Below are 27909 nucleotides of genomic sequence, written 5' to 3'. Positions count from 1 at the left end.
GTCTGCTTCTGGGCCTATCGAATCGAACATTACAATCGCTCAGGCCTATCCCTTTGTGGAGGGCCAGGCGCACAGCCCGGTCATACTAATGGGATTAGCAAAGCATAGTACGGAGTAAGACGTCGCGAGGTCTATTGTCGCGGAAGGATTCGTTTTTGAGGCCTGCGGGTTGGTTGCATGACGGCCCGTTGGCTGGAAGCTCGGCTCAGGAACCTGGACAGCTCTAGCTGGGCATCTAGGCTCGTGTCGAGATGATGCTGGCTTGGGTCCCCGCACCAGTATCAGCCAGGTGTGCTCAGATGCCTGAAGGTGAGCCTAGGCTCCGATGTCGATTGCTGAATACAACAGTCATTATGCCCTATTTACGAAGTGGAATTCAACAATATCCACCGAAATTATCATCATCTCGACCATCAATCACGGGGAATGAAAAGGAGATTAAGAGGTCGTGACTAAGGATGACTAGCGACTGCAAGTCTGGTAAGGCCGGAGAGGTGGTGGCATGTAACGTAGCCGGGCCGGATATTCTAACCGAGATCTCTAACGATGCGACGATACGGTTAGACCTTTAGAGCCCGTCTTGACGGTCCTGGAGATGACCGGAAATTAAATCAACACCACCATCACCATTATTCACCCATGATAAGACAAGCCACCTGAGGTGAAAGTAGATAGTCGACGCCAATGGGATTGATCACACAGTCTACACGAGGAATTAATAGGGATTCCTTATGACCTATAACAAGATGATTAAGAACAAGGTGGAGAGAGATGGTTACGATAGTCGTGATCTCTCTTCCCAATCCGTCTCCGAGACTCCGAGGGGGGGGGGGGGGGGGGGGGCGCGCTGTCATGTCAGCCAGTCGCACTTTCCGGTGAGCTAAAGTTAGCAGCCAGTCAAACGCATAGAAATGGACGCAGATTCCGACAGCCGGACGGGAAAGGATCCCTTTGGAGTATGGCTAGATACGTACAGTACTAGACTAATGCTAATGTGGTCCGGTTTGGAGACAACCACCGGGTAACTGACCGGATGATTATTATTGGGTGAATGACAATTTCTCTTGCTCTGCTAGTAGCAGCGCACAATCAATCAATTCCCAGGGTCCGGTGCCCCCCTTTCCCCTCCCTCCGGCCTCCATTATCCATCCCCATGTGGACGGTCCATCCCGTGACAGTCTGCCGCTGCACCCCATCCTGTAACCATCTTTCTTGGTTAGATAGATGGATAGATGATGGTATCATCTCTTCCCAGTTCCTCTTTTGCGCACGCGCTGATTTACTAGTCAGTTTCCCTGTTACATCCCACGGCAAGTCTTGGCTAGCTTAGTAGTTAGCTGTCTGGCCAGACCGACCCTGCATCGCTTCTACTAGATAATCATTTCGTATTCTCAATGCTACTAATGCTGAAGGGGCGGTGTCATGAGGGAGTGGATAGGTATCTACTACTACCAAAAGTATACTAATCTCCCCTCCCTCCCTCTCTATCTATCTAATTCTCATTTCCTCTGGCGGCTACGTAAACTACTACTACTACTACTACTATCTAGTAGCGAGCCAAGTAAGAAAGTAACTTCCCGAGGTGTCTGCCCAGGAAACCTATCCGTCCATACAAGCCCGTCCGTCCATCGCAACGCCAAATTCGGTGAGTTCCGGTCACCGGGACTAACCTTCTAACCCACAGTAACAGCAACAAGGGTCTCTCACTCACACACACACACACACACACACACACACAAAATCTCTTGCCACTTTACTACGGAGTACTGCCTCCTGTTTCATCCTTTTTCGTCCCACCCCCCCTCCCCTCTCTTCTTCCCGCGCCCATCTCTATACGCTGCTCGACCACCGGCCCTCGGCACCACTTCGGTCGCTCAATGTCCAATGATTGAAGAAGATGCCCGTGAGCAGGGGGGGCATCACGACCAGTCCACGTGGGGGATGAATGCATTGACCTCTTGATGTTGTTATTGCATGGGCCAGTGATGTTGGCTGATTTGATTTATTTTCTCTGTCGTCGTAATTGATTCCACTTGGGATGGGAAGAGTGAGGTCATATCCTTTTGGGATCGATCGATCTGTCGATGAGTACTAGTACTTAAATAGGCGATGCCGGTTAGGCAGTATTGTGATTGTCATTATGTGTGTGGAATCACAGTTATCTATGATTTAATATGTGATATTCTTTCATCTACGGATTGTAAGGATCTTGCGAGATTAACATTTACACACTGGAAGTAGATACTAGTAGTAAGTTGTGCCCAATCCAGTGATTGATCGAAGATTCCGAGATCGCGCGGGTCAATGCTTACGAGGGATTGAGCGATGATTACCTTACCTACCTACGTAGTACTCCGTGGGAAGGACACGAGATCAATTAGCATTTGATGTAGTCATGCGGTATTGGTTCGATGAGAAGATAGTTCTTATCTAGACCAATTGATTGATAGTTATACTAAGTATACTTGTGTAGTCGTCGGCTATTGCAAGTAGTAATACTATCTAAGCGATGCTTATGCCCTACCTACCACTATCTATGTCGGACATGCGCTAGGCTAGTCCGCGAGGGCTTTGTAGTTAGTAGTATTCCTGGGATAGTCTTTCTCCGGGGTCAGTGCTTCCAATATATCACACTAGAATAATGCTAATTGCTTCGTGTGTCGAATTGGACTAATCGATGTAGTAATATACAGATATCTGTTGTCGGATGTGAGGCATTTTGTTGATGCAGATTGCTTAGTTGCTAGGGTATTACTACTGAGCAAGGATATAATGAGTATGAAAAGAAGTATCACTATGCACCCAGCCCACTCCTTAATCTATACTAGTCTACTCCGTACAATGAAATAAGATCAAGCAAAGCATAATCATGCTAGCCATCTTACACACAGCATTCAACCTGTCTACATATTCCCTCCTCCTCCTCCTCCTCCTTACTACTTACCAATCCCATAACATAGTGGATAGATAGTGTCGTGCTTCGCCTCGGCTATGACGATACTTCTCAACAGTCAACTAAGTAAGCAAGCTAACTAGTTAGCTAGTCAGTCAATTAGCAAGGACAACGCTTACAGGAAAGAATTTGACTCGACTGATCCTTTCACCTACTAACTAGTTATCTAGTTAGTTACTATCTAGCTCAGTGATCAATTTTTACTAGTAATAACGCCCAAGCTAAGCCTCTAATCAAACGGGACAGCTCCACGATGAGTACTATACTAGGTAGGTAGTGGTTAGCGGGTAGGTAGCCCCGAAATGATCGGAGGTGGTTCCGATAGTTGGGCCGGTAGACTACGTTCTCCGTACGGAGTGGATAATTCGGGCTTGAGGGAATTGGAATTGGAATTGGGGGTGGATGGGGCGGAGGTGGTAGGTCCGCTGCAGTGACTGGACGTTGGTTATTGCTTCTCTCTTCGTATTAATTTGAAGCGCTAACTGTGGTTAGTTGGGTATATCCGAGGTGTGTATCGGAATGTCCGATGGGAATATCACATGAGTAGTATTAGGTATTATCTTCACTTATTAGTAGGAGGATCATAATACTCTGTACTATTAACATGAGTATCATATTATGAATATATTGATAATCAAATGAACACTCAGAACTAGAACAAGAAACTAACAGACAGACGGAAGAAATAGAGAAACACCCAACTCCCCCAATGCCATCCATCATCAATCCTCCATCCATCCATCCCCTACATCTACCACTCACAGCACGACAAACTCACCATAATAGCATTCTGGATAATGATAAAAATCAAACCTTCATCCCCTCCCACCCCCTAACAACAACCTCCACAATCCTCTTCACCCCCTCAATCTCCTCCTCAGCCATCACCCCCATCGTCGCAGGCTCAATACTCCCACCCACATAAACAGGCGTTTTCATTCTCCTTGCGAGAATCTTCGCAATCCGGGCTGTGTATTCTACACTTCCCGGGGAGGAGTAGATGGTTGTTGATAGCACGTTTTTGGGATTCATTCTCTGCAGTCTTCGTTAGATCGTTTTATACCCTCACTGCTATTATACTAGTAGTATATAATGTATACTATAATGATGTTCATGGGTATATATAGTAAGGAACGTATGTTTATAATGGCGAGAAGCAAAATGGTAGTAAGGCAGGGGGGAATGGCAGGAATAGACACTCACGTCCGGCATCGCATACACAAAACTCCCCATCGGCTTGATACTCCCCGCTGCATCGCCCGGCGTCGACGAGGTCAGGAAAACCGTGCTGCAGGTTTGGTGTCGTGTGAGGTGGATGTGGGCGGTCGTGTGGGGGGTGTAAGGGAGGGGGAGGGAGAGTTCTTTGATTTCTGTTGTCATCTTTCTTTTTTTCAACCTTCTTTTGTTATTGATTTCTTGAGATGAGATGGTATTGTTGTGTGGTGTATATTGAGTTCAGTATGTTGTGCGTATATTTGGTTGTTTGTAGTTCAGGATAGATAATTGTTAGTAGCTACCCAGCTGGTTGAAGTTTGGTGGTTTGGTTTGCATCACCGCTTTGAGGTCCGCATCTTCCCGCCGCCAAAAGTCAGTGAGTTTCTTGTGCGGGTCCCCCGCTACATTCTTTGCGACGGTTTTTGGGTTACCACTGTTGTTTCTTTCTTTGGCTACAGTAGGGGGTTTGAACGTAGGTAGGTAGATCTATTCTTACTTGACTACGGGCCTATCTAGTATTGGGATTGGATTGCTGATTATACGAATTGCTAGTCACTGCACCATGGACGAGCACGAGCCAGATGAAATTCGCAGCTGGTCAGGCGATTTCGACCCCTTGGCTGATAATGCCGAGCGCCGTGTGCTCTTTGCTGCTTTTGATTCTTTTAGGTGAGTCATTTGCTATGTGACCCGGTCGTGTTGTTGAACATAATCGGTGGTAGTCCGCTGGCATGTCATCTACGTTGCTAACACCCTCAGGCAATATCGGAGAACGGCGCACATGAACACCACTCACCGTCGTCGTCAGGCATTTTATGCCCTACCATCTGCCCACTGGCAGATGTTGTCGGAGCCGCCGTTCTCCATCCTCGACAACTTCAACCGCGTGGATGACGCCATCGACGTGAACGCCGACATCGCAGATGCCATTCTGACCACCGGTCTCTCGTCGTTCGGGCTCTCTGCGAACCCTGACCCCAACGACCCGCGTCAGAATTGGCACGGGACGGCCACCCAGTCCGATGTCAACAAGGCGCACTCCACCCTGAGACAGTTCTACCGGGACTGGAGTCAAGAAGGCCAGGCAGAGCGAGACGTCTGCTACGGCCCTGTGCTGTCCGACTTGCAGAACGAGTTCGGCGCACGGATTGGCTCCGAAGACGAGGACGAAGTCAGGGTGTTGGTTCCTGGCGCCGGTTTGGGGAGACTGGTGTTTGAAATCTGTCGGCAAGGCTTCGCCGCGGAAGGGAACGAGATCTCCTATCACCAGTTGCTGGCGAGCAGCTGGATTCTGAACCACACGCTCGGCCCTCAGAAACACGCACTGCATCCATTTGCGTTGCATTTCTCGAACCTCCTGTCCCGGGAGCAGCAGCTGCAGGAGGTCAAGATCCCGGATCAACACCCGGGCACAGCCATGGTGGAAGCTCAGGCGAATTCGGCGCCATTTGGGCGCATGAGCATGTCGGCGGCCGACTTTACTGTGTTATACACCAATGCCAATAATAAAGAGGTGTTTGATGCCGTGGCGACGGTGTTCTTCATCGACACGGCGCCGAATCTCATCCGGTATATCGAGGCGATCCGACACTGCCTCAAGCCCAACGGCCTCTGGATTAACGTGGGACCGTTATTGTGGCATTTCGAGGACGGCAGCAACCGCAGTCAGCACGGAGGCAGTGAGGAGGGCCAGGGTGACCAGGGGATTGGGGAGCCCGGGAATGTGGAGCTGACGGAGGCAGAAGTGTTTTGCCTCGTGGAGCGAATGGGCTTTGCGATCGAGAAGCGCGAAGCGCCGCACGAGCGACCCATGTGTGGATATATCCAGGACCCGGACAGTATGTTGCAGCCATTGTATCGGCCGTCGCATTGGGTAGCACGGAAACAAAATGTATAGAGGTTGTTATATACGACTGATTTTATTGAAGTCTTGTAGATAACGGCAGGTGATGATGATGGCGACCATCAAAACAGGCCGGTGTCGGTCGGGAGTAAGCAAGCAAGCAGCCAGTCAACAGGGAAACAAAAGATGTGGGATGTTGGTCTGGTGTTGTGTCATGAAAGATACCATACGGAAATAAAACCAGATCGGCGATACGCGAGACACAGATTTTCAGCCGCAGACAACGAAACAAAGAAGAGGGAAAGAAGACAGTTGACAGACAGACAGAGAGACAGACAAGGCTGGCGAAGGCTTAGCGGGCGTGGCTGAACCCGCCGGTTCCTTGGGGCCATTCCTTGGAGTGTGTCCACTCCGTCCATGGGAGGCTAAGTAAATACTAGTCAGTCAGAGATGAGTGGAGTGGACGGCCAAACAAAGGACACAGTCCGGGCAGATGCAGATCCACCCACAACAAGAAGACGGATCGGCTCAACTGCCAACACTCGATGTTTAAGGGATCATCGGGTGTCAATCTCGAGTCAAACAAAAGTACTTTGGGTTGTAGACGAGGAGGCTGGGACGATGAGAATCGAGATGATCGCACGCGAAATACTTACTCTCATCTCACTGTAGATGGGTAATTTGTGGAAGATGAAATCAATTCAATCTCTCGGAAGGGTTCTTTCTTTACGCCGAGGCCAAACCAAACTGGGGGTTCCTTTTCAGTATCAAACCATACCATACTGTATGGTATCATACATCCATAATAGAATCAGGCTGAGAAAGAATCATGTTCAACCATGAATTCGCCAGACTCTATCTGGTCGAGATAAAATTATATTACTTGAATTGTTTTCTTTTTCTTTTGATCGCATCCAGACCCGTCAAGACAGAACCCTGAGAGTTAGTACCGTCATTAGGAGTAGTCGGAGAATTTGGGGAAGGGGAATCCAGGGTTGACAGAACAGACATGATCCAGTCGGGCGTTATCGCGACTCTCTCAATTTAATCATTCCAGAGCACGGATTCCCTGCCATCAAATCAATCCCACATCTCACTTCATAAGCAATGGTGGTTATTTAGTTGGTGACTTAGTTAATTAGCTGGGCGTTTAGTTAGTTAGTTCTTCTTTCGCTTCTCTTTTCTTACCCTTACCCTTTCCATCCCCCTTTCGAGGCTGAATCTTTTCCGATCCTTGACATTCTCATCGCATCGCATCTCCCCCGCAATCAATTTGGTGACAAAGTTCAGTTAACTTTCCCGTCTGTTTGTGTTTAGTTTAAACTGTTGCTGCTGCTCCTCCTCCTCTTTCTCCGACTCCGCCTCAATCGATTCCACGCCCACTTTTCCTGCCATTCCCATTCCATTCCTTTTGGGGGAGGAGAGAGTCACTCACTCACTCCCTTCTCTTGTCCTTCGTTCTTACCTGCTTTGCTCTGCTGCCTTAACCCATCTGACCCGCTTACTCTCTCCCTCTCCCTCACTCTCCCTCCATTCTTTCCCTCCCCCCTCTCCCCTCTTCCTTCCCTTTCCTCTTCTCTCCTCTCATTCCCTCCCCTCCTGCCCTTATTTCCCCCCCTCCAATCTGCATCCTCCCTCCGTGCCATCATCCGGTCTTCCATATCGACCTGATGAGCTCACGGTTGAACTTCAAATCGTTCACCTTCGGGACGAAGCGCAACAAGAACCACTCGCCTGTGCAGCACAGCCAACCTGTGAACGCTCCTTCTACCAACACCCTCGTCGCCGCTCCCTCCTCGGCCACTTCGCCCAGCTCTCCTCCCTCCGGTACCAGTTCCTCGACCACCAGCCTCCCCATGAATAACCAGAATACTTTGGGGCGCCCCCCGAGCTACACCTACAACACTGCCGGCCGGCCCACCAGCCCTCTGCCGCCAGGCCAGCCTATGCCTCACCACCCTCCGCCGTTAAATACCAACCTACCGTATCCTCAGTCCTCCATGGCCCCCATGGGCGCTCCCCCCGGCTACGGGTTACAACAGCAGCTCGGTCCTGGCATGGCTCCCGGCCTTCACCAACCCCAGTACGGCGTGCGGAACCCCGCCGTCGAAGTAGAAGGCGCCGGCCGGAGTAAGGCTCAGTTGATTGTGGGAATCGATTTTGGCACGACATTCTCCGGTGTGGCTTTTGCATTCGCGACCAACAACGAGGCGAGAGAGGACATCATCACAGAGTGGCCTGGCGCAGGCACTCACACCAAACAAAAGGTGCCGAGAAGCCCCCTCCCCCCTCACTTCCGCACATGACCAGCTTACTGACCAGAGTCTTTGCTTGGCTCGTCTAGATCCCGACCGTTCTGTACTACGATCAGTACCAAAAGGTGGTGGGTTGGGGCCCGGATATCGCTGATGCTTTGGCCCCCACTGGATACCCGAAGCAAGGGGTACAGAAAGTCGAGTGGTTCAAGCTTCAGCTGATGCTCTCCGGAAACACGTACATTGACCCCATCAACCTACCGCCTTTGCCTCCGGGCAAGTCGGAGATCGATGTCGCCGCCGACTACCTCTTCAAGCTGCGACAGGCCATGCGGGCCCAACTCCAAAAGACCTTGGGTGAAGTGTTTACCCGTGAAGAGCGAAACATTCGGTACTACATCACCGTACCGGCCATTTGGAACGATGCTGGGAAAGCAGCAACACGAGCCGCCGCCCTCCAGGCCGGCTTCCTGAGAGACGAGAATGACAACCGCCTCACCTTGGTATCCGAACCCGAGGCAGCGGCACTTTTCTGTGCAAAGACCGGTCTGCTGAACCTCAAGATTGGGGACGCCATCCTGATTGTCGATTGTGGAGGTGGTACGGTCGACTTGATCGCGTATGAGGTCGAAGAAGAGCAACCGTTCAGCGTCGCGGAATGCACCGCGGGCTCTGGAGATTCGTGCGGTTCCACCGCGCTCAACCGGAACTTTAGCAACATTCTCCGTGCGAAGATTCGCAAGATGAAATTGCCGGATGGTTCCCGCACGGCAGGCAAGGTTTATGCCAAATGTATCATGGACTTTGAGAATCGGATCAAGGCCGACTTCCGCAACAATGGCCAGAAATGGGCAGTGGATGTCGGAATTGAAGCCGACTTCCCCGACGCAGGCATCGAGGAGGGTTACATGACGTTCACTAACGAGGAGATCCTGCAATGCTTCGAGCCCGTCGTGAATAGGATCCTTGAGCTGGTGCGCAATCAAATCATAGCGATCCAAGCGCAGAACAGGTCACTTCAGGTTTGTACCCACCATCCGTCCGCCCAGCTGCATTGGAAAGCTAACCAGAATTGCAGAACGTCCTTGTTGTTGGTGGTTTCGGTGCTTCGGAGTATCTTTTCCAGCAGATCAAGCTCCACGTCCCTCCACAATATCAGTCCAAGGTAGTCCGACCGATGGACTCGGTCGCTGCCATCGTCAAAGGTGCCGTAACTGCCGGAATCACCGAGCGGGTGATTACGCACCGTGTAGCACGACGCCATTACCTGATGGCCACGCTGCAACCCTTCAAGGAAGGATATCACCCCGAGCAATACCGTGTTCCTAGTCTTGACGGCCGCGACCGATGCAAGTACACAAGGCAAATTTTCGTGCAGAAGGGCGAGCGGGTGAAAATCGGCGAGCCTGTCAAGGTGAGCTTTTTCCGGCAGGTTGCGCCGGGAGCGACCCTCATGTACGAGGATATCCTGTACGCGTGCGATGAGGATGTTTGTCCCGAGTACACTAAGGATCCACGTAAGTTGCATTTCGGACTGGCTGCCTTGTTGACGGGGTGCTAACGTTGAATGCAGGTATCAAGGAAGTCGTCACCCTCACCTCCGATCTGTCCCGTAAGAACTTGGAGACCGATTTCGAGCGCATGGACACGCCTCAGGGTACTTTTTACCGCGTGTACTTTGACATTTACCTCACACTGGATGGTAGTGAATTCAGCGCAGAGCTTGTCTGCCAGGGCGAAGTGATGGGTCGGTGCCGGGCCAAATTTAGGTAGACGGCGCCCTGCTTGGGTTAGGCAGGCAGGCAGGCAGGCAGCAGAGAGCGCTCCTGTATGGATGGTCCGAAAAAAGAACCGACTGAGAGTACAAATCGGGTTGAATGTGGAAGTCCCAACTTTTGTGATACACCAATGATGATCAGCACTGCACTGGGAGGGCGTTTTATATGCTTGAGCTTGCGTCCGTGTGGACGATTTTGGACATGATCATTTTGTTGCGAGCCCCACCGATTTTGGGGCCAATTGTCTGTGTTTTCTTATTCCCCTGGATACCTCTTTGGATGAGCTTTTTGATGAATTCTATTTAATCCCATAATGGCAAAACTATCCATAATGGTTTCTTCCACCGCCGCTGTCACTTTCGGGACCTAGTCATTCTTCCGGGCCGACTACTACTGTACTAGACAGGTCAATAATTACCGTCCAGGTGCATATACCCAATATTAGGGACTACATGATTGGTTATGAAATTGTCCGACATTGAGTTATTTTGTTTTTTTCCCCATCATGCTTATATTATCAGGAACCTCGGTATGAAGTTGAAGTACTGTGGTAATTATTGGGCACCATTATGAACAACCATACAATAACCATCTCCATCACCCATACGGAGTAACTGGAGTAACTACTTCTTCTTTAGGTAAAGACTGCTAAGCATATGTCAAATCAGACTCCCTCTCACACTCTCTACAGTAGGAAACCAAGATAAGCCACGTAGTTCCTTTTCAAAGAAGACGGATAACATAGACGTGTACGTTCATGCACGTCTGACGCTGGTGGCTGGTTTGGGATCAAGGCATCCATCATCCATCATCCGTAGATAAAAAATGAAGCTGTCACAACTACTGTATATAGAAAATGTGGGGTGCTTATTGGATGCATTGATAGATATATGCATGGGGGAGGACATTGGAGATAGTCCTTTCCTTCCTGTCTTGTCTTGTCCTCTTATACGCATACAGTGATAGACAGGTGCGTCTGACCAGTTGGGGTTGATAAAAAAGGATTAATGGATGCTAGAGCCACGTGTGTGTGTGTGGTGGGAGGGAGCCTGGGAAGATGTGTGTCCTTGCTCAAGAGGTAAATGCATAGAGAAGCTAAGAGAGAGAGAGAGAGAGAGAGAGAGAGAGAGAGAGAGAGAGAGACTAGAGGGAATGTTGGTGATATGCTTACAAAGGCTCATTAGCAAAACGTAAGCAGCACTTTAGACCTGAATGGTCACTCCAAGGCATGGGGGTATCCAATTGCCGTAGCAGTAGACCCTGTCCCGCGCTGTTGATTGCACCGGGATGAAGAATGTCCATCTCTTGCCCCTTCAGGCCAAGAACGGCCACTTTGTCCAACCGTCCTGGAGGGAAAGGTTCCCGACCATCAAGACCCCAGGTGAAGCCCGGTTCGTCGGGGTGCAGCTCGTTCCACACGTCTACCAGACCGTTGGTGGCCACGAGACTGTCATCCTCTGGGAGGACAGGGTTGAAGTCTCCTGCGACGAAGCCATGCCCGGCACAACGGAGACTATTTGCAACGATGGCGAGCTGCCGCGGACGACAACTTGGCTGGAAAGCAAGAGAGTCCAGATGCACATTGGCCAAACGGACACGGGTAGCGGATTGTGGCATGAAGACATCACAGCAGAGAGCGTCTCGGTCAAACTTACTTGGATAATCAACTCGCCAGACTGGTCCGAGGCATGCTTTGTCTGGGTCCCGACTGTCTGTACTGAAACTGGCTTTGGATAAGAGTATCATGGTAATGAATGCGAGACCCCCTTAGTTGCTGAGGTCCCCCTCGTTAGAATACCAACCCTCGCGAATCCAGGGTTCATCGAGGAGGTAAAACAGTGCTGCCTTAGGGACTTCTTGGAAGAAGAGTATGTCAGGTGGAGGTGTTTGATTGCGTATGGTGGAAATGATACCGGCCATACGGTCATCGGGAAACTTGGCGAAGGCATCTACATTCCAAGTTACAAGGTTAAGTGCAGGTATCTTCAGTTTCGCTTTGTCTGAGGCTGACATTGTGCTCTCATCGCAAGTCACTGAGGTAGAGGGTGGAAGTGGGCTCCAACAGTTGGAGAGTGCATCGAAGGAGTACCATTCCTGAAAAGTTGGCGGGGAATCCGCATCAGCTGGTAACGGAAGGGACTGTGTAGAAACATTTGCTGAGGAAGTCATGGTTGTGCAGTGCAGAGACACGTTCCTCACGATCTGCCTAGATGACCCAATTGGGAGGGGTGGAGAGGCTTGGTGATGAGCCTGCAGTGGCAGTTTTCGTTGGATCCGAGGATGAAACAACGAGGGGGGTGACACAGCTGGGGCGAAGTGCTTGCTTGCTCCCTGGGATAAGGACGAGGGGAAGAACGAAGGAGGAGGGGAAGATGCGTTGGGATGGACGTTGGAGCGAGCCTCCTTGCAATCACATGATGCAGGGGTCATTCACCAGCTGGATCACATGATGGCTTCCAAATCGCTCAAACAGGAAGGCCACTGCATCCACGTTTTCACTCTGCTGCGAGGAGACCCTCCAAACCTGTCTGTCGGGCGTCTTCCCCCTTCGTGGCAGCGTCTGTGTTCCGTCGGCTCAATTGATTTCATCATCTTACTAAGATCTAGGCAGCGCCCTGTTCAGCTGCCTTGCAAAAGCCAAGGCCACTAGAGCCCCGTTCAGCAACGGCGGCAGTAAACCCTGGCCATCTGGACTACTTTCTCCCTCTACGAGACGAGACACGCCCTCCCCGATCTAAGCCCGAGTGGTAGCCGGTCTTGTACTTCTGGTCCCAGAGGCTGGGTAAGACGCCCTGACACAAGTACGAATATCTTACCGTACAAGCTGCCCTTTAGGGCGACCGGCCAGTGGCTTATCAGTTACCAAGACCGGTGTAGACCCAGAACTAAGTCTCATTGCCATGCGGAGAATCGTGGAGAACCACCATGGTAGGACCGGCATAGCCGTCCGTGCACGGTGAGTCGATCCTCTTGGGACTTGGACCCAACTTGGGCCTAGTCAAGTCCCACAGCACGGAATTGCAGCTTCCTCGTCCACTCCGATGGCGTGGTCCAGAAAGAGGAGCCCTCGACTTAGTAGGCTCCCAAAGACTCAGACTAGGCCTGAGCTGAGTCAATCCGTCGCTACGGAGTAATGCCGTATGGCCCGCCGAGATTCTTGCAAATCCCTCTTCAATCATTCGACGATCACTGACGAAAGATGGGTTACCACACCGTGCGCCGGTGTTTTTCTGAGGCCTAGAGAGTCTAGACATGAGTTATGGCCTGTACCGTATGGACTAAGATAGTAGGCTGTGCCGAAAGGCAGACAATTTTGGGTCCGCAAGCCAGTCAGTCCACTTAGAGCGTCGTCGTCAAGTCAAGGCAGTAGACACTAGGAACTCCCCACTGTCCCATCGTTGCTATCGGCGAGCTGGCGTACAAAAAAGCAAGTTGGGGGCAATGAAAGCCCATTTCGGTCCGAGAGCCCGCTGTGTCTCGGAGGATTTGATACTCTCGGTGGATGATTTTGGACAGATGTGACGAATGCAAACTGAAGAGGAGAACCCGAAAAAAGAAAAAGGAAATGCAAGAAAACAGGGTGATTAACCTTGATCTTCTGGCGGAGGAAATCTGAGATCGCCCCAACAATGATGGAAGGGGCAAAGTAAGCAATCCCGAAAGAGTATAGAGAGGATGGGAAAATAAAAAATCAAAAAAAGAAATGAGAGGAAAAGCAAAGAAACGCGGCATAAGCAACGTAAAAGATAAACCAAAAGTGGAAAAAGGAAAAAAAGACTCAAAAGCCAGCTAGATGAGACGAGTGGGAGAAAAAGACGCATTCTTTCTTGAGACACCGCCGTCTTGTCGCACATTGAGAAGAGCAAACGTAACGGACACTGATAATTAGTTCCCAATTAAACTGGACCTGCGGCAAGCGCGCTTTGCGCGAACTGGGGCGGTTGCAGCGCAAAACCCCAGATGGGCTCATTTAGGAAGAGTGGAGAAAAAAACAAAAAGAGCAGATTCTGGACTCGTGCCGGAGGTGGATCGCCCGTCAGGTTATTTCATAATTTTCCATCACGCCCACGCTGAGTATCAACTTACCATGGATGGGATGCACGTCCCAACACAGTAAGTAGAATTCCACTAGCGGGTGAATAGCGTATAGTCTGCGCCAGAGGCCTGGCAGGACTGCAAGGACACCTCACAGTACGTCAGTGCCGACCTGGGGCTTTCTCTTAACGACTTAGCTCCAATATAGTGGCATCGCTGCGCCGGAGCCGACTGACCAGTCGCAGCAACTGGAATGACTAGACTGCCAGCACGTCACTCGAAACAGATGGAGACCAAGCGGTGCCTTCTTTCTATCCCCAGCATGGTAGGCAGGTCCGTAGAATTTCATAGCCGGCTAAGAGGACGTCTATTTGCCATTACGCTGGGAGCTGATGACCCTCCTCCCACTCGGTACCGAGTGGGAAGCCGGCCCACGCAGCATCCCACGCGCTTTCCTTCGGTCATCGTGCCCTCTGTTGCACAGGTGATGATGTATGATTTTCATGCACTCCGGTCTAAAGACATGCTTGACTGGTCCCCGGAGGTGGTCCCAACATACCGGACTGCGCTATTTCTTTCTCATTTCGTAATTCCATCAAGTACGATGTCCCCGTTTCGATGTCGCTGCGTCTGCCCCGGGAAAGAAAAAAAAGACGAATACCGCTGGGGCGGAACCGCAGGAACCTGTTAGACAGGGGAATCATTTCCCCTAGGATCCGATCGGGTTCAGCTCACGAGGTCTTCCAATGGGCGCGCGCACGGACGATATACGCGTGAGCTCCGCCTGACGATTCCATAGGAAGAATGGAAGTAGGGAGTGGTATTATTGTCACTGTCACAACCCTTGCCCGGCCTAGTACTCTTTCGTATGTGAGTAAGCGCGTTAACTTAGTACCATTCCCATTCAGGCAAATCAAGGTTAGTAGGCACCGGTACCGTCGCAATTGAAGTGACATCCAGCAGCTAGTACATGGGCCGGGCTGCGGATCCAGGGCGGAGACGGACCTGCGCATGGTTTGAGTTTCTCGTCCACATAGAGTTCACTCTCTGATGGATCCTCACCCCCGCGTTTACCACTAAGACCCAGTGGAGCTCGATTGAAATGAATGCTGAGAATTCAGTGGGATCATGTGGATGCTGTCAGGTTCCTTTTCTTTTTTCGGGGCGGCGAATTGCGGCTTTTGCGGGGAAAGACAGAACGTATCAGAACCCAACCCAGCTCTCTGAATCCGGAATGTAGTAGTCCACTTGTAGCTAAATCGTCTGACCCTAATGATGATCTTTGAGACTATGGCTTACTCTCCTGATTATAATTGGAGCCATTGTCCTCGCCGGGAGCAGAGAGTTTCGCCATGTTGAATTCTCCCATTGCCTCTTCCCATCAGACTTGCGACGTGGAGACCTGTATGCGTGAACAATAAAAAGCTTCATCGAAGATCCTCTTCTTTTCTTTTTTCCTTTTCTTCATTCCCTTTCGTTGTGGACTTTCTTCTCAACGGCAATGAATACCCTATCATGTCTTGCGTTGTCAATTTTTCTTCTTTCCGTTATCTTCACCAGATACCGAAAGAATCTTTCATCGTTATGGCGCACAAAACATACCCAGGAACCAGATTGCAATGATCTCAAGAAAATGGCTCCTTATCCGGCCCAGCCCATCAAGGGCAGGGAGAGATACCGAGTTATGATGGACGTTCGAAAATTGGACGTGGAGAACTGGCTCACCGTTGACAAGAACTATATGGACGAGCACGAAGTTAGAAGCCAATTGCTGGAGACAGAGAAGAGCAAGGTCCTCCAATGCCTCCCCGAGTCATACGATGCATGTTTAGAGGCATTGGAGGAGGTAGTTGAATTCCTCTGCCAGCGATTCTCCAATGTGTTCGAACAGAAAAAGTGCGGCGATGAAACGACTGTGCACAACAAGATGACCGGAGAGACATTTTGCTTTGGAGGGAAGAACAAAGACGTCGATCCTCTAGAAATCGCCGTCAGACTGACGATGGAGGACCTGAGTATTCTGATGAAAAACGAGGAGGACGAGTACTATCTGTTAGTCTTATAATCCTGTTTCTGCATCCAAATAGACCGACTAACCGATATGAATAGCGCCGCCAGCGCAAGCCTTTTTCCCGTTGGCTGGACAGTTCAAGACCGCATTGGGTGGACCATCTCTAAGCTTCACAATCCGGTACCACTGTGGCATCAGCAGGTTGCCAATTCAGTCAGCAAGTAAGTTCTGGATGTTTTGACTGGCAGTAAAGGCGAATTGCAGAAGCAAGGAGAGAGGCTAACGTTCTTACTCCAGGTTCTTGGCTCGGCTCACGCCGGCATCGCCCATGGAGAGATCCAACTACTTCGTCGAAGTGAAACGGCCCGATGAAGACCTATTTGAGATCCTCTATCGACCAACTTCTCTATCTGAGGAGAACCCTGATCCAACGCCGCAAGATATTGTCATTCGTCGCGAGCGGCAAACTTTCCGTCGACTCCCTCGTACCGGAGCACTCGTCTTTGGTGTCAAGACCATCTTGACAACGCTGGACGAGCTGCCGATGCAGGAACTGCAAAACCTTGCCAAAGAGATTAAGAGCTGGCCAGAGTATGTGGGTGAATATAAAGGAAGAGAGGTCTGGGGCCCTAAGGCTCTGGAGTACTGTGAAAAGAAAAGCCGAATGTATCAACAAGACCCCGAAAAGATGATGGTGTAATGGTTGAAGATTAATGAGGTAGGGAAGGAGGGAAGAAGGGGAAGGCGGCGAAAAGGACGCCATCGCATGGGAGGCTTTCTGTTGCATTTTTTGCGTTTTGCATCGCTTCTTGCATTGGGCCATCAAACGGATGGGCGGCTGTCTGAATTGAAAAGTCTCCGGTCAAAGCATTGTTTCTTTATTGCCTGTATTATTCTGCATTTTCATGATACCGTTGACGATCTGCATGACTTGAGCAATCTTGTTGATATATTATAGTTGTTCGCCTGGGAGACTTCAGACCAGCCCAGAATGCACACACTTCTACCTTTTTATGTGAGAAGGAGCATACTACTTGCTCTCAATTGAAAACTATAGTATCCAGTAGCACCAATGTTTACAGTTGGACTATATGAATTTCATTTCAGGTGCCAGTAATATATGGATGTGCTCCAAGAGACCAACGAAAGAATCCGACGAGGAATGACTGAAGATGATGGAATATGATCGGTTCGTTGCAGACTATACTATGTACTATTAACCAGATCTATACTATCTAACATAATTTACTCCAGAATACACAAATACGGGTATATCTACTACGACTGGACGTCAACGGCATGTGTCCTCGTCGTCAAAGCTTAGACCGAGGTGGCTCGTCTTGTTTGAGGCGCACGACTCCCTATAAAGCAACTCATTAGACATGTCCTTTCAGTAAAAGCACTCAACACACATACCTCTTGGGTGCATGTAGCGATCAATGTTCCATCCTTTGACCAGATTTTCTGCAGAACCAAACCTCGTCCCTCACCGGCCCAAGGACTCTCCATTTCTGTAAGCATCCATTCGTCTGCCCGGAATGCCCAAGGGTTATGGAAGTGGATCGAGTGATCAAGACTGACCATCATGCCCACTTCCTTATGTTCCTGGGGTGGCTGGTTAGTTACTCTGTGCAAAGCGCCCTCCAAGCGACGGCGTAAATCTGCCGTTTCTTCTTCCTTCAGCTCCTTGAGAGCGCGCGCAATATCCTCATCATCTAGGTCAGACGGGTTCTTGAGCGCATTTAGTGCCTTCTTGAGTTCCTCTGGGGAAGAGAACCGAGGAATGTTGTGAACCCTGGACACAGTGCCAATGAAATAACTGTCGGTCATATATGCAAGGGCGGAAAGATGAGCCTGATGACCACCCGCATCGGAAATCTTGCCCCGTGACCGCATGAATCGTCTCGTTTTCCTCTCCTGAGGAGGACGGTTTCCTGAGACAGTCAGCATATAAACCTCAAGCTCTACCGACACTATGAAGACTGACGATCTATAACCCCCGCTTTCTGTGATTCAAATGGCCCACCGCCCGATTCCTCGAACCTCCTTTTAGACCCCGGTCCAGGCTCCTCTGGCAAAGTGACAGCTGGCATCGAAGATGCATGCTCGAGCTTCTTCTTGCCGCCACTGTTGGCCTTGTTGAAACTCAGTGTTGTGGTGAAGATGGGGCGACCGCGCTGTTTGGCCTGTACCGTCCGCGTGATATAGCTCCTTCCATCACGTACTCGTTCCACGTGGTACAGTATAGGGATTTCGGAGTCACCGGCGAGGAGGAAGTAACAGTGCATGCTATGGACGGCAAAATCGGCGGGAACAGTTCGTAGCGCAGCGGCGAGAGACTGGGCGATGGCAGCACCGCCGTAGATGCCTCGCGCACCAGGCGGATGCCAAAGGGGTCGCGTATTGGTGAAAACATCCTGTTGAAAGAGAGAAAACCGTTGGACTCGCGAGAACTAAAGAGATGGGAGGGAAAGACATACTTTCCCCACGTCAATCACCGGTGTCAGCTCTAACACATTCTCAACGGGCGCCTTGGTGGGATCCAACGGCGGAGGTTTGAAAAGAGTCGCTGATTCCGCCATATCTAGTGCTTTTCCGACTCCGAGACAAGTAAGGAGTTGAAACCCAGGAATATGCACGAAGCAAATAAAGAAGAAAGTGTTAAGATCTGGCGGGGGTTAAGGAGGCCGCCTTCACACGCCGGTTCGGTGGAGCACGGGCTTTCCGATTCGGGCAATAGCCGAGGCATCTCGATTCTTCATAATTTTGTCGGCATCTCCGGACTTGTGCACGGTTTAACATATATACTGCCATATGACGGAGCAAAGTGTCCTGCAAGTGCATAGGCACCTGATAATTTCTGAGTGTCCTATTGGAAGGATTTTTGGCAGTGGCCTTTTATGTCAACCAGACAGCCGAGGCTTTATTATCGCAAAAGCAATCATTTACTAAGTACGCGTAAGACGACAAGCCAGACTTTCAGTTTGGAGCTATCCTCAGCTGCACAACTCAATGACTGCTGTGATAGCAAGCCCAATGATCAAATTACGTATGAATTGCACTTAGTATCTCACATTCTCGTTCAGAAGAACCTATGGTACAAAAAGCCTATCTCACACCTGCAGATAGAAAGCAAGCTCACGAGACTGGACGGCCACCATTTCGATAGAGCCACAATCTGCTCATTTGGTGCATCTTCAACTTCATATTGAGCCCAACTTTCATGTTCTGCGCACTACCGGAGAGTACCGAGTTCAAACTAGTGCCATCTACTTCCCCAGTGCCTGCGTCCAACAGCCCCGCTGCATCTAGGATCGTGACAGGCCTATCTTCTTCACGCCTATCATGCCGACTTACTACGACATCTGTGTCCATGAAGTCGCCCTCCCGTGGCTCCCGCGTAAACCGGTTAGTTGGGTCAAGTGGGAACATCGTATCAAGATAATGCTGATTGAACTGGTGGCCTGAAGCGGGACTAACGAGCACTTTACCCATGAATCGATTTTCGCGGCGATCCTGGGGCTTACTGTGGTCGAAATTCAGCACCCCAAATCGACATGCAAAATCACGTTTGTTGGCGTAGTGCTCAATGTGTAAGATGCTGCGGTTGTGGATATTGCCAATGATGTCTCCCGTGCGCACATAGCGCATCGCTGCGTTACACGATGCCGTGTCGCGATACGGGTTGTTGAAGTGATTTGCAAGACAGCCAAAGGTGTAGATTTCCAGTTGTCTGATGAGATCCTGTGGTACTTCATCAAGGAGCCAATCCAGGATCATTCCGCCCTCAATACCCCCTTGCGAGTGCAGGATTAAAACAACCTTTTTTACCTCTGGCCGGTACAGTGCTCTTCTAACCAACACGTAGCAGTCTCGGACATCATTTGTCGCGTACAACAGACAACGTTGAATGAGGCATTGGATAATGTCAAATATGACACCCGTTCTAACCACTATCAGACATCCATATATCTGAATAGTTTGAACCTTAACAAAGGATGGGGAAGCATACGTTTTATTGTGGACGCCGACTACTGGACGGTGGAATGTCCGCGATATGCGGTCGACGTTATTCTGTAGCCAGTTCCTCCTGATTCGGTCAGTCTTATGCTCACAAGATAGGATGGAAATGAACGCTAACCCGACGCAAATCCCATTGAGGAAGATCCAATACTCGTCCTCATGGCGATTCCACCGTCTTGAGAAATCATCCTCTGTCGACCTGAGACCGTCTGATGGGATACCCCGGTTCAAAGCGTAGCAGATGAGCGTATTCAAGGCGAGAGCGGTCACAATATACAGAACGTAGATGCCGAATGGTAGCCAGATAAACAATGGGAGTGAGACAAGAAAGACGAGCTGGAGGACAAACAAAACACAATGAAGACAGATGTCGAAGATATTGGCTGGAGAAGGGTACAGCTCATCCAGACTCCCACATGGCCATGGCGTGAGAGGCAAGAAAATGCATGGTAGGTAGAAAATATTACAGAGGAAGAGCCACAGATCAGCGAGGAACAACAACAAGGGCGAACCAGTATATTTCGGGTAACTGTTGATGTCCTCACCAGATACGGAGCCATAGACTTGACAAGACCCAGCAGGCATGGTGACAAGTTAGCAACAAAGTGGTCAAGTGTAAAGCTTGTGAAAGTGATGAGACATGGTCTCCTGAGTTTCGTTGTATGTATAGTTGATGGCGGTAGATATAGTTTTCAAGACGTCAAATGATTGTCTCCTCAGGTATCTCATGTGGCAGCCTAGAACCTGACGCACTCGCCGGGATGACCGATCGGGAACCCCGTGGTTTGCCTGGTTTGACGAATGAAGTAATGGCTGGAGGCGCCACGGAATACCTCAAGATGACCAGCCAAGGGCCCCGGATCGTCAAGCTTGAGTCTAATTGACCTAGATTCTCTACGGCCTGAGGAGCCGAGATTCTCAAGCCACAACATGCCAGATTGTCTGCGGACCGTTACTTTACTTACATCCAGCCACAAAGTCAATTCAGCCTTTCTTTACACACCATTGAACTGGTGGTGTAGCTGTTTGCGGAAACTCTCTACAGACGACAGAGTTGGTTCAGCCTGGACAATACGATGCGGGCGGGGTCGATTCACGCCCAGAAACTTTTTTCATATGAACATGACGATTGTTCTATCCCACGACATGTGATGGGCTGAAGGCCTACTCGTATCGAAATGGGTGAGCAAGATATCTCATATTCGTGACCGGCCCCTATGCTCTTCTGTTACGAATTTCTTAGGGAAGCTAAGGCCTGGAATAACTTTGACAAGGCGCCCTGCTCGATTTCGAATTCATCATATACCTGCCTCCGTAGATACTCGGTCTCAGAACAGACAATATATCAACACGGATAAACTAACTGCAATGCAAGACGGAATCAGAAGTGCGGAGCACACAGTGAATGGGATGAACGGAGTGCACGATGGTCCAAATGGGGGCTCGCCCTACAATGGAATTCCGTCCGGAAAGCCTCAAGCTCACTCCGCTAACGGAGCTGATAGGGGACCACAATCCCAAAGTCGTTTCCCCCGTATCTCGATGCCAGTAGAGCTCATGCGAGACTCCTACGATGTGGTGGCCATTGGTTCAGGGTATGGAGGGGGCGTGGCCGCCAGTCGAATGGCCAGAGGAGGGCAGAGCGTCTGCGTCCTCGAGCGGGGGAGGGAGAGATGGCCTGGTGAGTTCCCTGAAAAACTGGAGGATGCGGTGGAGGAGCTTCACGTAAGCGGTCAATTCGCTCCCGGCGACAGAAGAAGTATCCCTGGAGCTATGGTTGACGCGGGGAACCCAAATGGCCTATACCACTTCGTGGTAGGCGAAGGCCAGAACGTATATATGGGTAACGGTCTCGGTGGCACCAGCCTTCTGAATGCCAATGTGTTCCTTGAAGCCCATCGCAAAGTGCTGGAAATGGGAGTCTGGCCAGAGGAATTGAGAGGACACGAAGCATGGGAAAAGTGTAAGCATGCACTTTCGTGACCTTTAATATCGCACAATTCCAGGACCGGAAATTGCTCTCCTTTGGACCCGTTTCTGATGCTTTCCAGATTATGACCGCGCAAGGAGCGTTCTGGAACCTGCCAAGTACCCTCCGACTTTCCCAAAGCTTCTCAAAGCCGACCTTCTCAGAAGGCAATCGGAGCTCATGAGCTGGGGCGATAAATTCTACCGTGTTCCGCAAACAACTCGGTTTGAGGACGGCCCCAACTCTACGGGAGTCCACATGCAGGCGTCACAGCTGACGGGAATGGATGCGACTGGTGTCAACGACGGCAGCAAGTCTACAACGCTTGTGAACTATCTCAGTGATGCATGGAATTGGGGTGCCGAGATCTTCTGTAATTGCGAGGTCAGATATGTTGCCAAGGCCCCCGATCGTGAAGGATACATTATATATTTCGCGTGGCGCTCCTGTGGACGAGACCGTTTCAGCACTTTCTTTGACGACCTTATGTGGGTGCATGCAAGAAAATTCGTTTTCGTAGGAGCTGGAAGCATCGGAACCACCGAGATCCTGCTCCGCAGCAGACAGATGGGCTTGGACTTGAGCGATGACGTCGGCACTGAGATGAGCGGCAACGGGGATATGTTGGGCTTTGGGCAAGTTCATCGCTGCGCTTTTCATGGACACAGAGCTGAGACGCTTAACAGGTACAATACCGACTATGAAGCTAACTGCATAGCTCGTCCTGAACCTACGCCTGAGCGACCCGTAGGACCATGCATAACTTCAGTCCTGGATCTGAGGGATCAGGTAAACGTTCTGGATGGGTTCGTGGTAGAAGACTGTGCAGTACCATACGCTCTTGCCCCACTCATGTTCAGCATGTTGGAATACTTGCCAGATATGAGACGTCCCAAGTACAGTCCTGTTGAGAGTGTAGAGAAGTTTGTCGCACGACTGAAAGGCAAGCTTGGGCCATACGTACCCGAGGGAAGTGTGCAGAAGACTGCCGTATATTTGATCATGTCGCATGACAGTGAGCACCTTGCATACTTGTCAGTTTATAAGAACTGTTTCTCACAATATTGCAGGTAGCCAAGGCAGACTATCACTCCAGAAAGACAAGCCAGTGCTAACATACTCGGGTGTGGGCCGATCTAAATCTGTATCTCGCATCCACGGTATCCTCGAGAGAATGACAGCTGCTGTCGGTGGAAATTTTATAGCCAACCCAGTCTGGAGTACTTTGGGTAGGCAGGAGATCACAGTGCATCCCATGTATGTTCATTAGCGGTAGACCCGGCACCAGTTGAAGTACCTAACATTTACCGCAGAGGTGGAGCGCGCATCAGCAAAGACAACACTGGGAACAATGGAGTGGTCAATCACCTTGGGGAAGTATTGAAGGGAAACAGCAGCGAAACGTATGAAGGACTGGTCGTATGCGACAGCTCTGCGCTGCCAGCAGCTGTTGGCGTCAATCCTTTTGCGACCATTACAGCCTTTGCTGAGAGATCAGTTGAGATGGTAGCCCGGAGGCGAAATATAGCTATCGACTATAACACGAAGAACGGTGGGTACTGGGCAGAGACGAAAACGCATCTCCCTCGCTAACAGCCTCAGGTCAATTGGACATGTTCGGTACTCCGGCATATCGTTCTCCTCAAGATGCAGAAACCGCGCAACTTGCATACAGGCTTGCGAAAGCCACTGAAAATCAAAACACCGGTGTCGTGTTCTCGGAGATCATGTCTGGCTTCATATACACTGGTCATGACGTTAAAGACTTTGAGGTCGCGACGAAGCTTGCTCGAGGTCGCTGCGAGAATGCACGATTCTTCCTGAGCGTCAAAGCATGGAGTGCTGAGGAGCGTGAGTTTATGTTGTTACATATAAGCCTCTAGTCAAATTCCACTGACGCTTTACAGTGGTAAAGAGCAGCCAACATTTGGCAAACTTGACGGGAACATTTACTTGCAACACGCTTGGAGGTGTCTTCTTGGTTCACAGAGGCACCTTCCAACTGTTCAACTACGATGCCCGGCAACCAGACACAGCGAACCTGACCTATAACTTTGACATGATATCGACCAGTGGGAGAAAACTGCATTTTAACGGCTACAAAGTCGTGAACAGTGCATCCTTCCTCAACCCACTTGAGCTGTGGAGACAGACCAGCACGCTGTATGTCACCATCACAGATGCGAGCAATATAGTAGTAGGCCGCGGTATGCTGCGCATTCTGCCAGACGATTTCGGTTACGAACTGAAAACCTTCGAAACAAGTGGGCCATCGCTGTGGACAAGGGCCAAATCGGCAGCGAGCTTTCTCGCCTACTTTGCGAAACAGCTTTCCGTGCCATTTCTTTCGGCACTTGGGCAACTTCAGTGGCCAGACACAACGCTGAACTACGCTTCTAAAGAAGTAACTCCATCCTCTACCATTCCATTGACAGCATCTGACGGAGTCACCACAAACATGGTGATGTGGAATCCCACCTTCCAAGGAAAGGATATTCTGGGCCCTGCCCCAACCTTACTCTTTATACCAGGAGCAGCAGTTGACCACAAGATGTTCGCTCTTCCTACCATAGAGAGGAATGCAGTCGAGTACTTCCGCGAGTCCGGATATCGTATCTACTGCATCACTCATAGAGTCGGACGAGCTCCGATCGCTCGAGAAGGGTACACACCGTATGATGCACGGCGCGATATACACGCTGCTCTTGTCCACATCCGCAAGGTTATCAGCACAATGAGTCCGTCCGAGCCTCCAAAGGTCTACGTGGTGGCCCACTGCGCAGGCTCCCTAGCACTGTCTTGCGGCCTACTGGATGGCACAATCCCTAGTGACTGGATTCAGGGAATCACCGCATCAATGGTTTTCATGAACCCGAAGTTTGGAAAGGTTGATAGTCTCCTGTCCAATTTTCCCACATCCCTATATGCCCGACTGGTCAGTCCGTACTGGGATTGCAACAGTAGCCGCAACGACAATTATATCCAGTCACTGTTGAACCAGGCGTTGCGCTTTTACCCTCAGGGGGAGGCCGGGGAGTCGTGCCGATCGGTCGTCTGCCATCGAAGCGAACTTGTATTTGGCCGGTAAGTGTTCCAAAGACGTCTGTGCATCCGCCAGCAACAATCACCTAACAAGACCGCAGTCTTTGGACCCATAAAAACCTCAACGACGCCACGCACACTCAACTCGAACGCTTCCTCGGCGGCACCTCAATGCGTTCCCTTCAATGGCTCATGGAGAGCGGCCGGAAGGAGAGCGTTCTAGCCAACGGGCCAGCTTTCACCAATCTCGTCACGCCGGAAAACCTCGAACGTTTGAAGGGAATTCCGATCTTGTTCCTATCAGGAACTGGAAACATGGTGTTTACTGCCGAGAACACGGATATCTCGTACACGACACTCTGTAATGTGCACGGAAGGGATTGGTACGAGCGGGAAGTCTTCACGGGCAAGGGACATTTGGATGCCTGGATGGGCGCGACAGCCTATCAAGACGTTTATCCGAGGGTGAGACGCCATGTTGATCAGATCATGATGTGGGAACAGGGCCCGGCTGGAAAGATGAACAGGGAGGATATGGTGTAGGGAGATGAGTGGAACCAGAATGTCTATCTATGTGCTGTTTGGTTTGCGTTGTACGTAATCCGGTCCTATGTACGGAGCAGTCTCTAGTGATATCTACCTCAGGACAGGGTATGCGCGCTGCTTCGAGTCCAATTGATGTAAACACCCCAAACAAGTCAAATAACTCAAAACATCCTGAATACGTCACTTGTGGAACTATGCCATATGCGGTTAAAGCCTTTTTACCCGCATCTCCGCCTTCCTGCCTCAGGAACACCTCCGACTCCCTCCCCGAATGCGGCTTGATTGATCATCATTGCAGGTGTCTGCGATGGTTTAGCATCCCATCACCGATCATGTTGACGCCCTACTCAGGACTCCTTCGAGTCCTGCCTTTACTTCTACTCGCCCTCACAGCCACAGTATCCTCCGAACATACCTCCAACTGGGCCGTCCTCGTCTCAACCTCCCGTTTCTGGTTCAACTACCGTCATCTCGCCAATGTCCTCTCCTTGTACCGCACCGTCAAGCGGTTGGGCATCCCCGACTCGCAGATCATCCTGATGCTCCCCGATGACATGGCCTGTAACCCTCGCAATGCTTTCCCCGGAACCGTTTACAGTAACGCGGATCGCGCCGTTGATCTTTACGGCGACAACATTGAGGTCGACTATCGGGGGTACGAGGTCACCGTGGAGAACTTCATCCGCCTTCTGACGGATCGCCTGGACGAAGATGTACCACGCAGCAAGCGACTAGGCTCCGACGCGGGCAGTAATGTTTTGGTCTACATGACTGGTCACGGCGGCGACCAGTTCCTGAAGTTCCAGGACTCCGAGGAAATCGGGGCCTGGGACCTGGCGGACGCCTTCGGTCAGATGTGGGAAAAGAAGCGCTACCATGAGCTTCTGTTCATGATTGATACCTGTCAGGCCAACACTATGTATACGCATTTCTACTCGCCGAACATCATCGCCACCGGATCCAGTGAGCTTGACCAGTCTTCCTACTCCCACCATGCGGACAACGATGTCGGGGTTGCGGTGATCGATCGCTGGACATACTATGTGTTGGAATTTTTGGAGACACAGGTGACGAGTGCCAACTCGAAGCTCACGCTGGGCGACTTGTTCGACTCGTACGATGAGACCAAGATCCATTCCCAGCCGGGCGTCAGGTGGGACCTGTTCCCTGGCGGCGAGCAGGAGGGACGCCTTCGCACCGTGGCAGATTTCTTTGGGAATGTGCAGAACGTCGAAGTTGAGAATGTTAATGCGACCGAGCCGGGCTCGTTGCAGGAGGATTTGATTGAGATTGCCCGACTTGTGAACAAATGGCGCGCCCGCGACCAGGACTATATCGCCCGGCAGAACGAGTCCTTGGTGTCAAAGGATGCCAGTGCGCATGAGGAATCTTCCCCGCATTACACGGTCAAAACCAAGGTTGGGCCGGCGAAGATGTCGGAGGAATCTACGTGGCAGAAGCGGTTGGTCGGGGTTTCCGTCCTGGGCGCGTGTGCTGCTGTCTGGCTTACGGGATCGATCTTGGGCGGGACCTCGGCTTGATCCTGGGGCAGGACTTTGCATTTGATGTATGAGTTGCAGTTGGTCGACTGCCTTGACGTTCTACTGACCTAGAGGCTGGAGCATATCTGCACCCAGTGTCTATGTTAATCGGATAGCGCAGGGATGGCGTTCCAGGTGTCTTTTTCCTTACCAAACAGTTTTCCACCGTTATAATCAGCATAGCATGTACACAGATGAATGCATTGTTTCTTGAACAGACATCCAGCCTAGGGCAACGCAATATGCTTTGGGACTAAACCCAGATTCAAGCCACGCTTTAAGGATAAAACCAATAGTTTCGACCGCCAATTTAGGAAAGCCATTCCCATCGCCCCTCGAAACAAGCCCGTCTGCAGTGCAACATTCTGAAGAACTGAAGAACGTGGAGACCTGCAACATGCCAACGAGCAGCGCCTTTTGAGTAAAATTGATTTTATTTGCGAAGAGTAAAACCCGGGCTTGGCGGGCGGACCTCCGCACGTGCCAGACGCGTCTTCGGGCTGGCGATGCGCGCCGCTCGATTATTACATCGCCTGGTTTCCGCAGAAAACACCCACAAGCAACAACAACATCAGGAAACAATGGCGTGGACGACTCTTGTCTCTTACCTCTGAGTCGCCGCCAAATAAGTCTACCTGCCTGGTTTCCTGTTCTACGACTCAAATTTAGAATTCTAGGAACTTAGTACTCTCCGACAC

At 50.6% G+C, this 27909-nt stretch overlaps 10 protein-coding genes across 10 annotated transcripts; 6 read left to right on the top strand and 4 right to left on the bottom strand.

Moving 5' to 3' along the window:
* Positions 1-3546: 3546 nt before the first annotated feature.
* BO87DRAFT_454396 (proteasome assembly chaperone 4 family protein) lies at positions 3547-4477 on the bottom strand. The gene is made up of 2 exons (XM_025628559.1): positions 4157-4477; positions 3547-3988 (listed from the first exon to the last, which is right to left on the bottom strand). Exons 1-2 carry the CDS (start codon positions 4331-4333, stop codon positions 3761-3763), a joined length of 405 nt encoding a protein of 134 aa, XP_025485019.1. The 5' UTR covers positions 4334-4477; the 3' UTR covers positions 3547-3760.
* Positions 4478-4488: 11 nt separating this feature from the next.
* Positions 4489-6074, top strand: BO87DRAFT_371732 (N2227-domain-containing protein). Its single transcript, XM_025622102.1, has 3 exons — positions 4489-4644; positions 4721-4837; positions 4928-6074. Exons 2-3 carry the CDS (start codon positions 4731-4733, stop codon positions 6063-6065), a joined length of 1245 nt encoding a protein of 414 aa, XP_025485018.1. The 5' UTR covers positions 4489-4644; positions 4721-4730; the 3' UTR covers positions 6066-6074.
* A 1607-nt stretch (positions 6075-7681) lies between these two features.
* On the top strand, positions 7682-10039 carry BO87DRAFT_392247 (Hsp70 family protein; the record flags this gene model as incomplete). Its single annotated transcript, XM_025624998.1, has 4 exons — positions 7682-8278; positions 8356-9288; positions 9345-9783; positions 9840-10039. 4 exons carry the CDS (start codon positions 7682-7684, stop codon positions 10037-10039), a joined length of 2169 nt encoding a protein of 722 aa, XP_025485017.1.
* Positions 10040-11211: 1172 nt separating this feature from the next.
* Positions 11212-12213, bottom strand: BO87DRAFT_392246 (endonuclease/exonuclease/phosphatase family protein; the record flags this gene model as incomplete). Its single annotated transcript, XM_025624997.1, has 2 exons — positions 11212-11810; positions 11847-12213. 2 exons carry the CDS (start codon positions 12211-12213, stop codon positions 11212-11214), a joined length of 966 nt encoding a protein of 321 aa, XP_025485016.1.
* Positions 12214-15362: 3149 nt separating this feature from the next.
* Positions 15363-17105, top strand: BO87DRAFT_371728 (heme-dependent oxidative N-demethylase family protein). Its single transcript, XM_025622101.1, has 3 exons — positions 15363-16131; positions 16189-16311; positions 16388-17105. Exons 1-3 carry the CDS (start codon positions 15713-15715, stop codon positions 16788-16790), a joined length of 945 nt encoding a protein of 314 aa, XP_025485015.1. The 5' UTR covers positions 15363-15712; the 3' UTR covers positions 16791-17105.
* Positions 17106-17267: 162 nt separating this feature from the next.
* Positions 17268-18737, bottom strand: BO87DRAFT_323224 (acyl-CoA thioesterase II). The gene is made up of 4 exons (XM_025620020.1): positions 18571-18737; positions 18078-18507; positions 17507-18024; positions 17268-17451 (listed from the first exon to the last, which is right to left on the bottom strand). The coding sequence occupies exons 1-4, from the start codon at positions 18670-18672 to the stop codon at positions 17404-17406; spliced, it is 1098 nt and encodes a 365-aa protein (XP_025485014.1). The 5' UTR covers positions 18673-18737; the 3' UTR covers positions 17268-17403.
* A 491-nt stretch (positions 18738-19228) lies between these two features.
* On the bottom strand, positions 19229-20793 carry BO87DRAFT_347547 (uncharacterized protein; the record flags this gene model as incomplete). Its single annotated transcript, XM_025620939.1, has 4 exons — positions 20232-20793; positions 20103-20180; positions 19949-20036; positions 19229-19912 (listed from the first exon to the last, which is right to left on the bottom strand). Exons 1-4 carry the CDS (start codon positions 20696-20698, stop codon positions 19229-19231), a joined length of 1317 nt encoding a protein of 438 aa, XP_025485013.1. The 5' UTR covers positions 20699-20793.
* Positions 20794-20971: 178 nt separating this feature from the next.
* Positions 20972-21373, top strand: BO87DRAFT_1506 (uncharacterized protein). Its single transcript, XM_025618177.1, has one exon. The coding sequence runs from the start codon at positions 21044-21046 to the stop codon at positions 21263-21265; it is 222 nt and encodes a 73-aa protein (XP_025485012.1). The 5' UTR covers positions 20972-21043; the 3' UTR covers positions 21266-21373.
* Positions 21220-25736, top strand: BO87DRAFT_402580 (FAD/NAD(P)-binding domain-containing protein). Its single transcript, XM_025625697.1, has 7 exons — positions 21220-22076; positions 22165-23097; positions 23153-23339; positions 23396-23634; positions 23685-23933; positions 23990-25166; positions 25226-25736. Exons 1-7 carry the CDS (start codon positions 21482-21484, stop codon positions 25665-25667), a joined length of 3822 nt encoding a protein of 1273 aa, XP_025485011.1. The 5' UTR covers positions 21220-21481; the 3' UTR covers positions 25668-25736.
* Positions 25737-25953: 217 nt separating this feature from the next.
* BO87DRAFT_371725 (GPI-anchor transamidase) lies at positions 25954-27427 on the top strand. Its single transcript, XM_025622100.1, has one exon. It carries the CDS (start codon positions 26003-26005, stop codon positions 27209-27211), a length of 1209 nt encoding a protein of 402 aa, XP_025485010.1. The 5' UTR covers positions 25954-26002; the 3' UTR covers positions 27212-27427.
* The last annotated feature ends 482 nt before the right edge of the window (positions 27428-27909 follow it).

This window comes from Aspergillus neoniger (assembly GCF_003184625.1).
Source record: "Aspergillus neoniger CBS 115656 unplaced genomic scaffold BO87scaffold_1, whole genome shotgun sequence".
Lineage (NCBI taxonomy): Eukaryota > Fungi > Ascomycota > Eurotiomycetes > Eurotiales > Aspergillaceae > Aspergillus > Aspergillus neoniger.
This window is presented reverse-complemented; position numbering and strand designations above follow the sequence as displayed.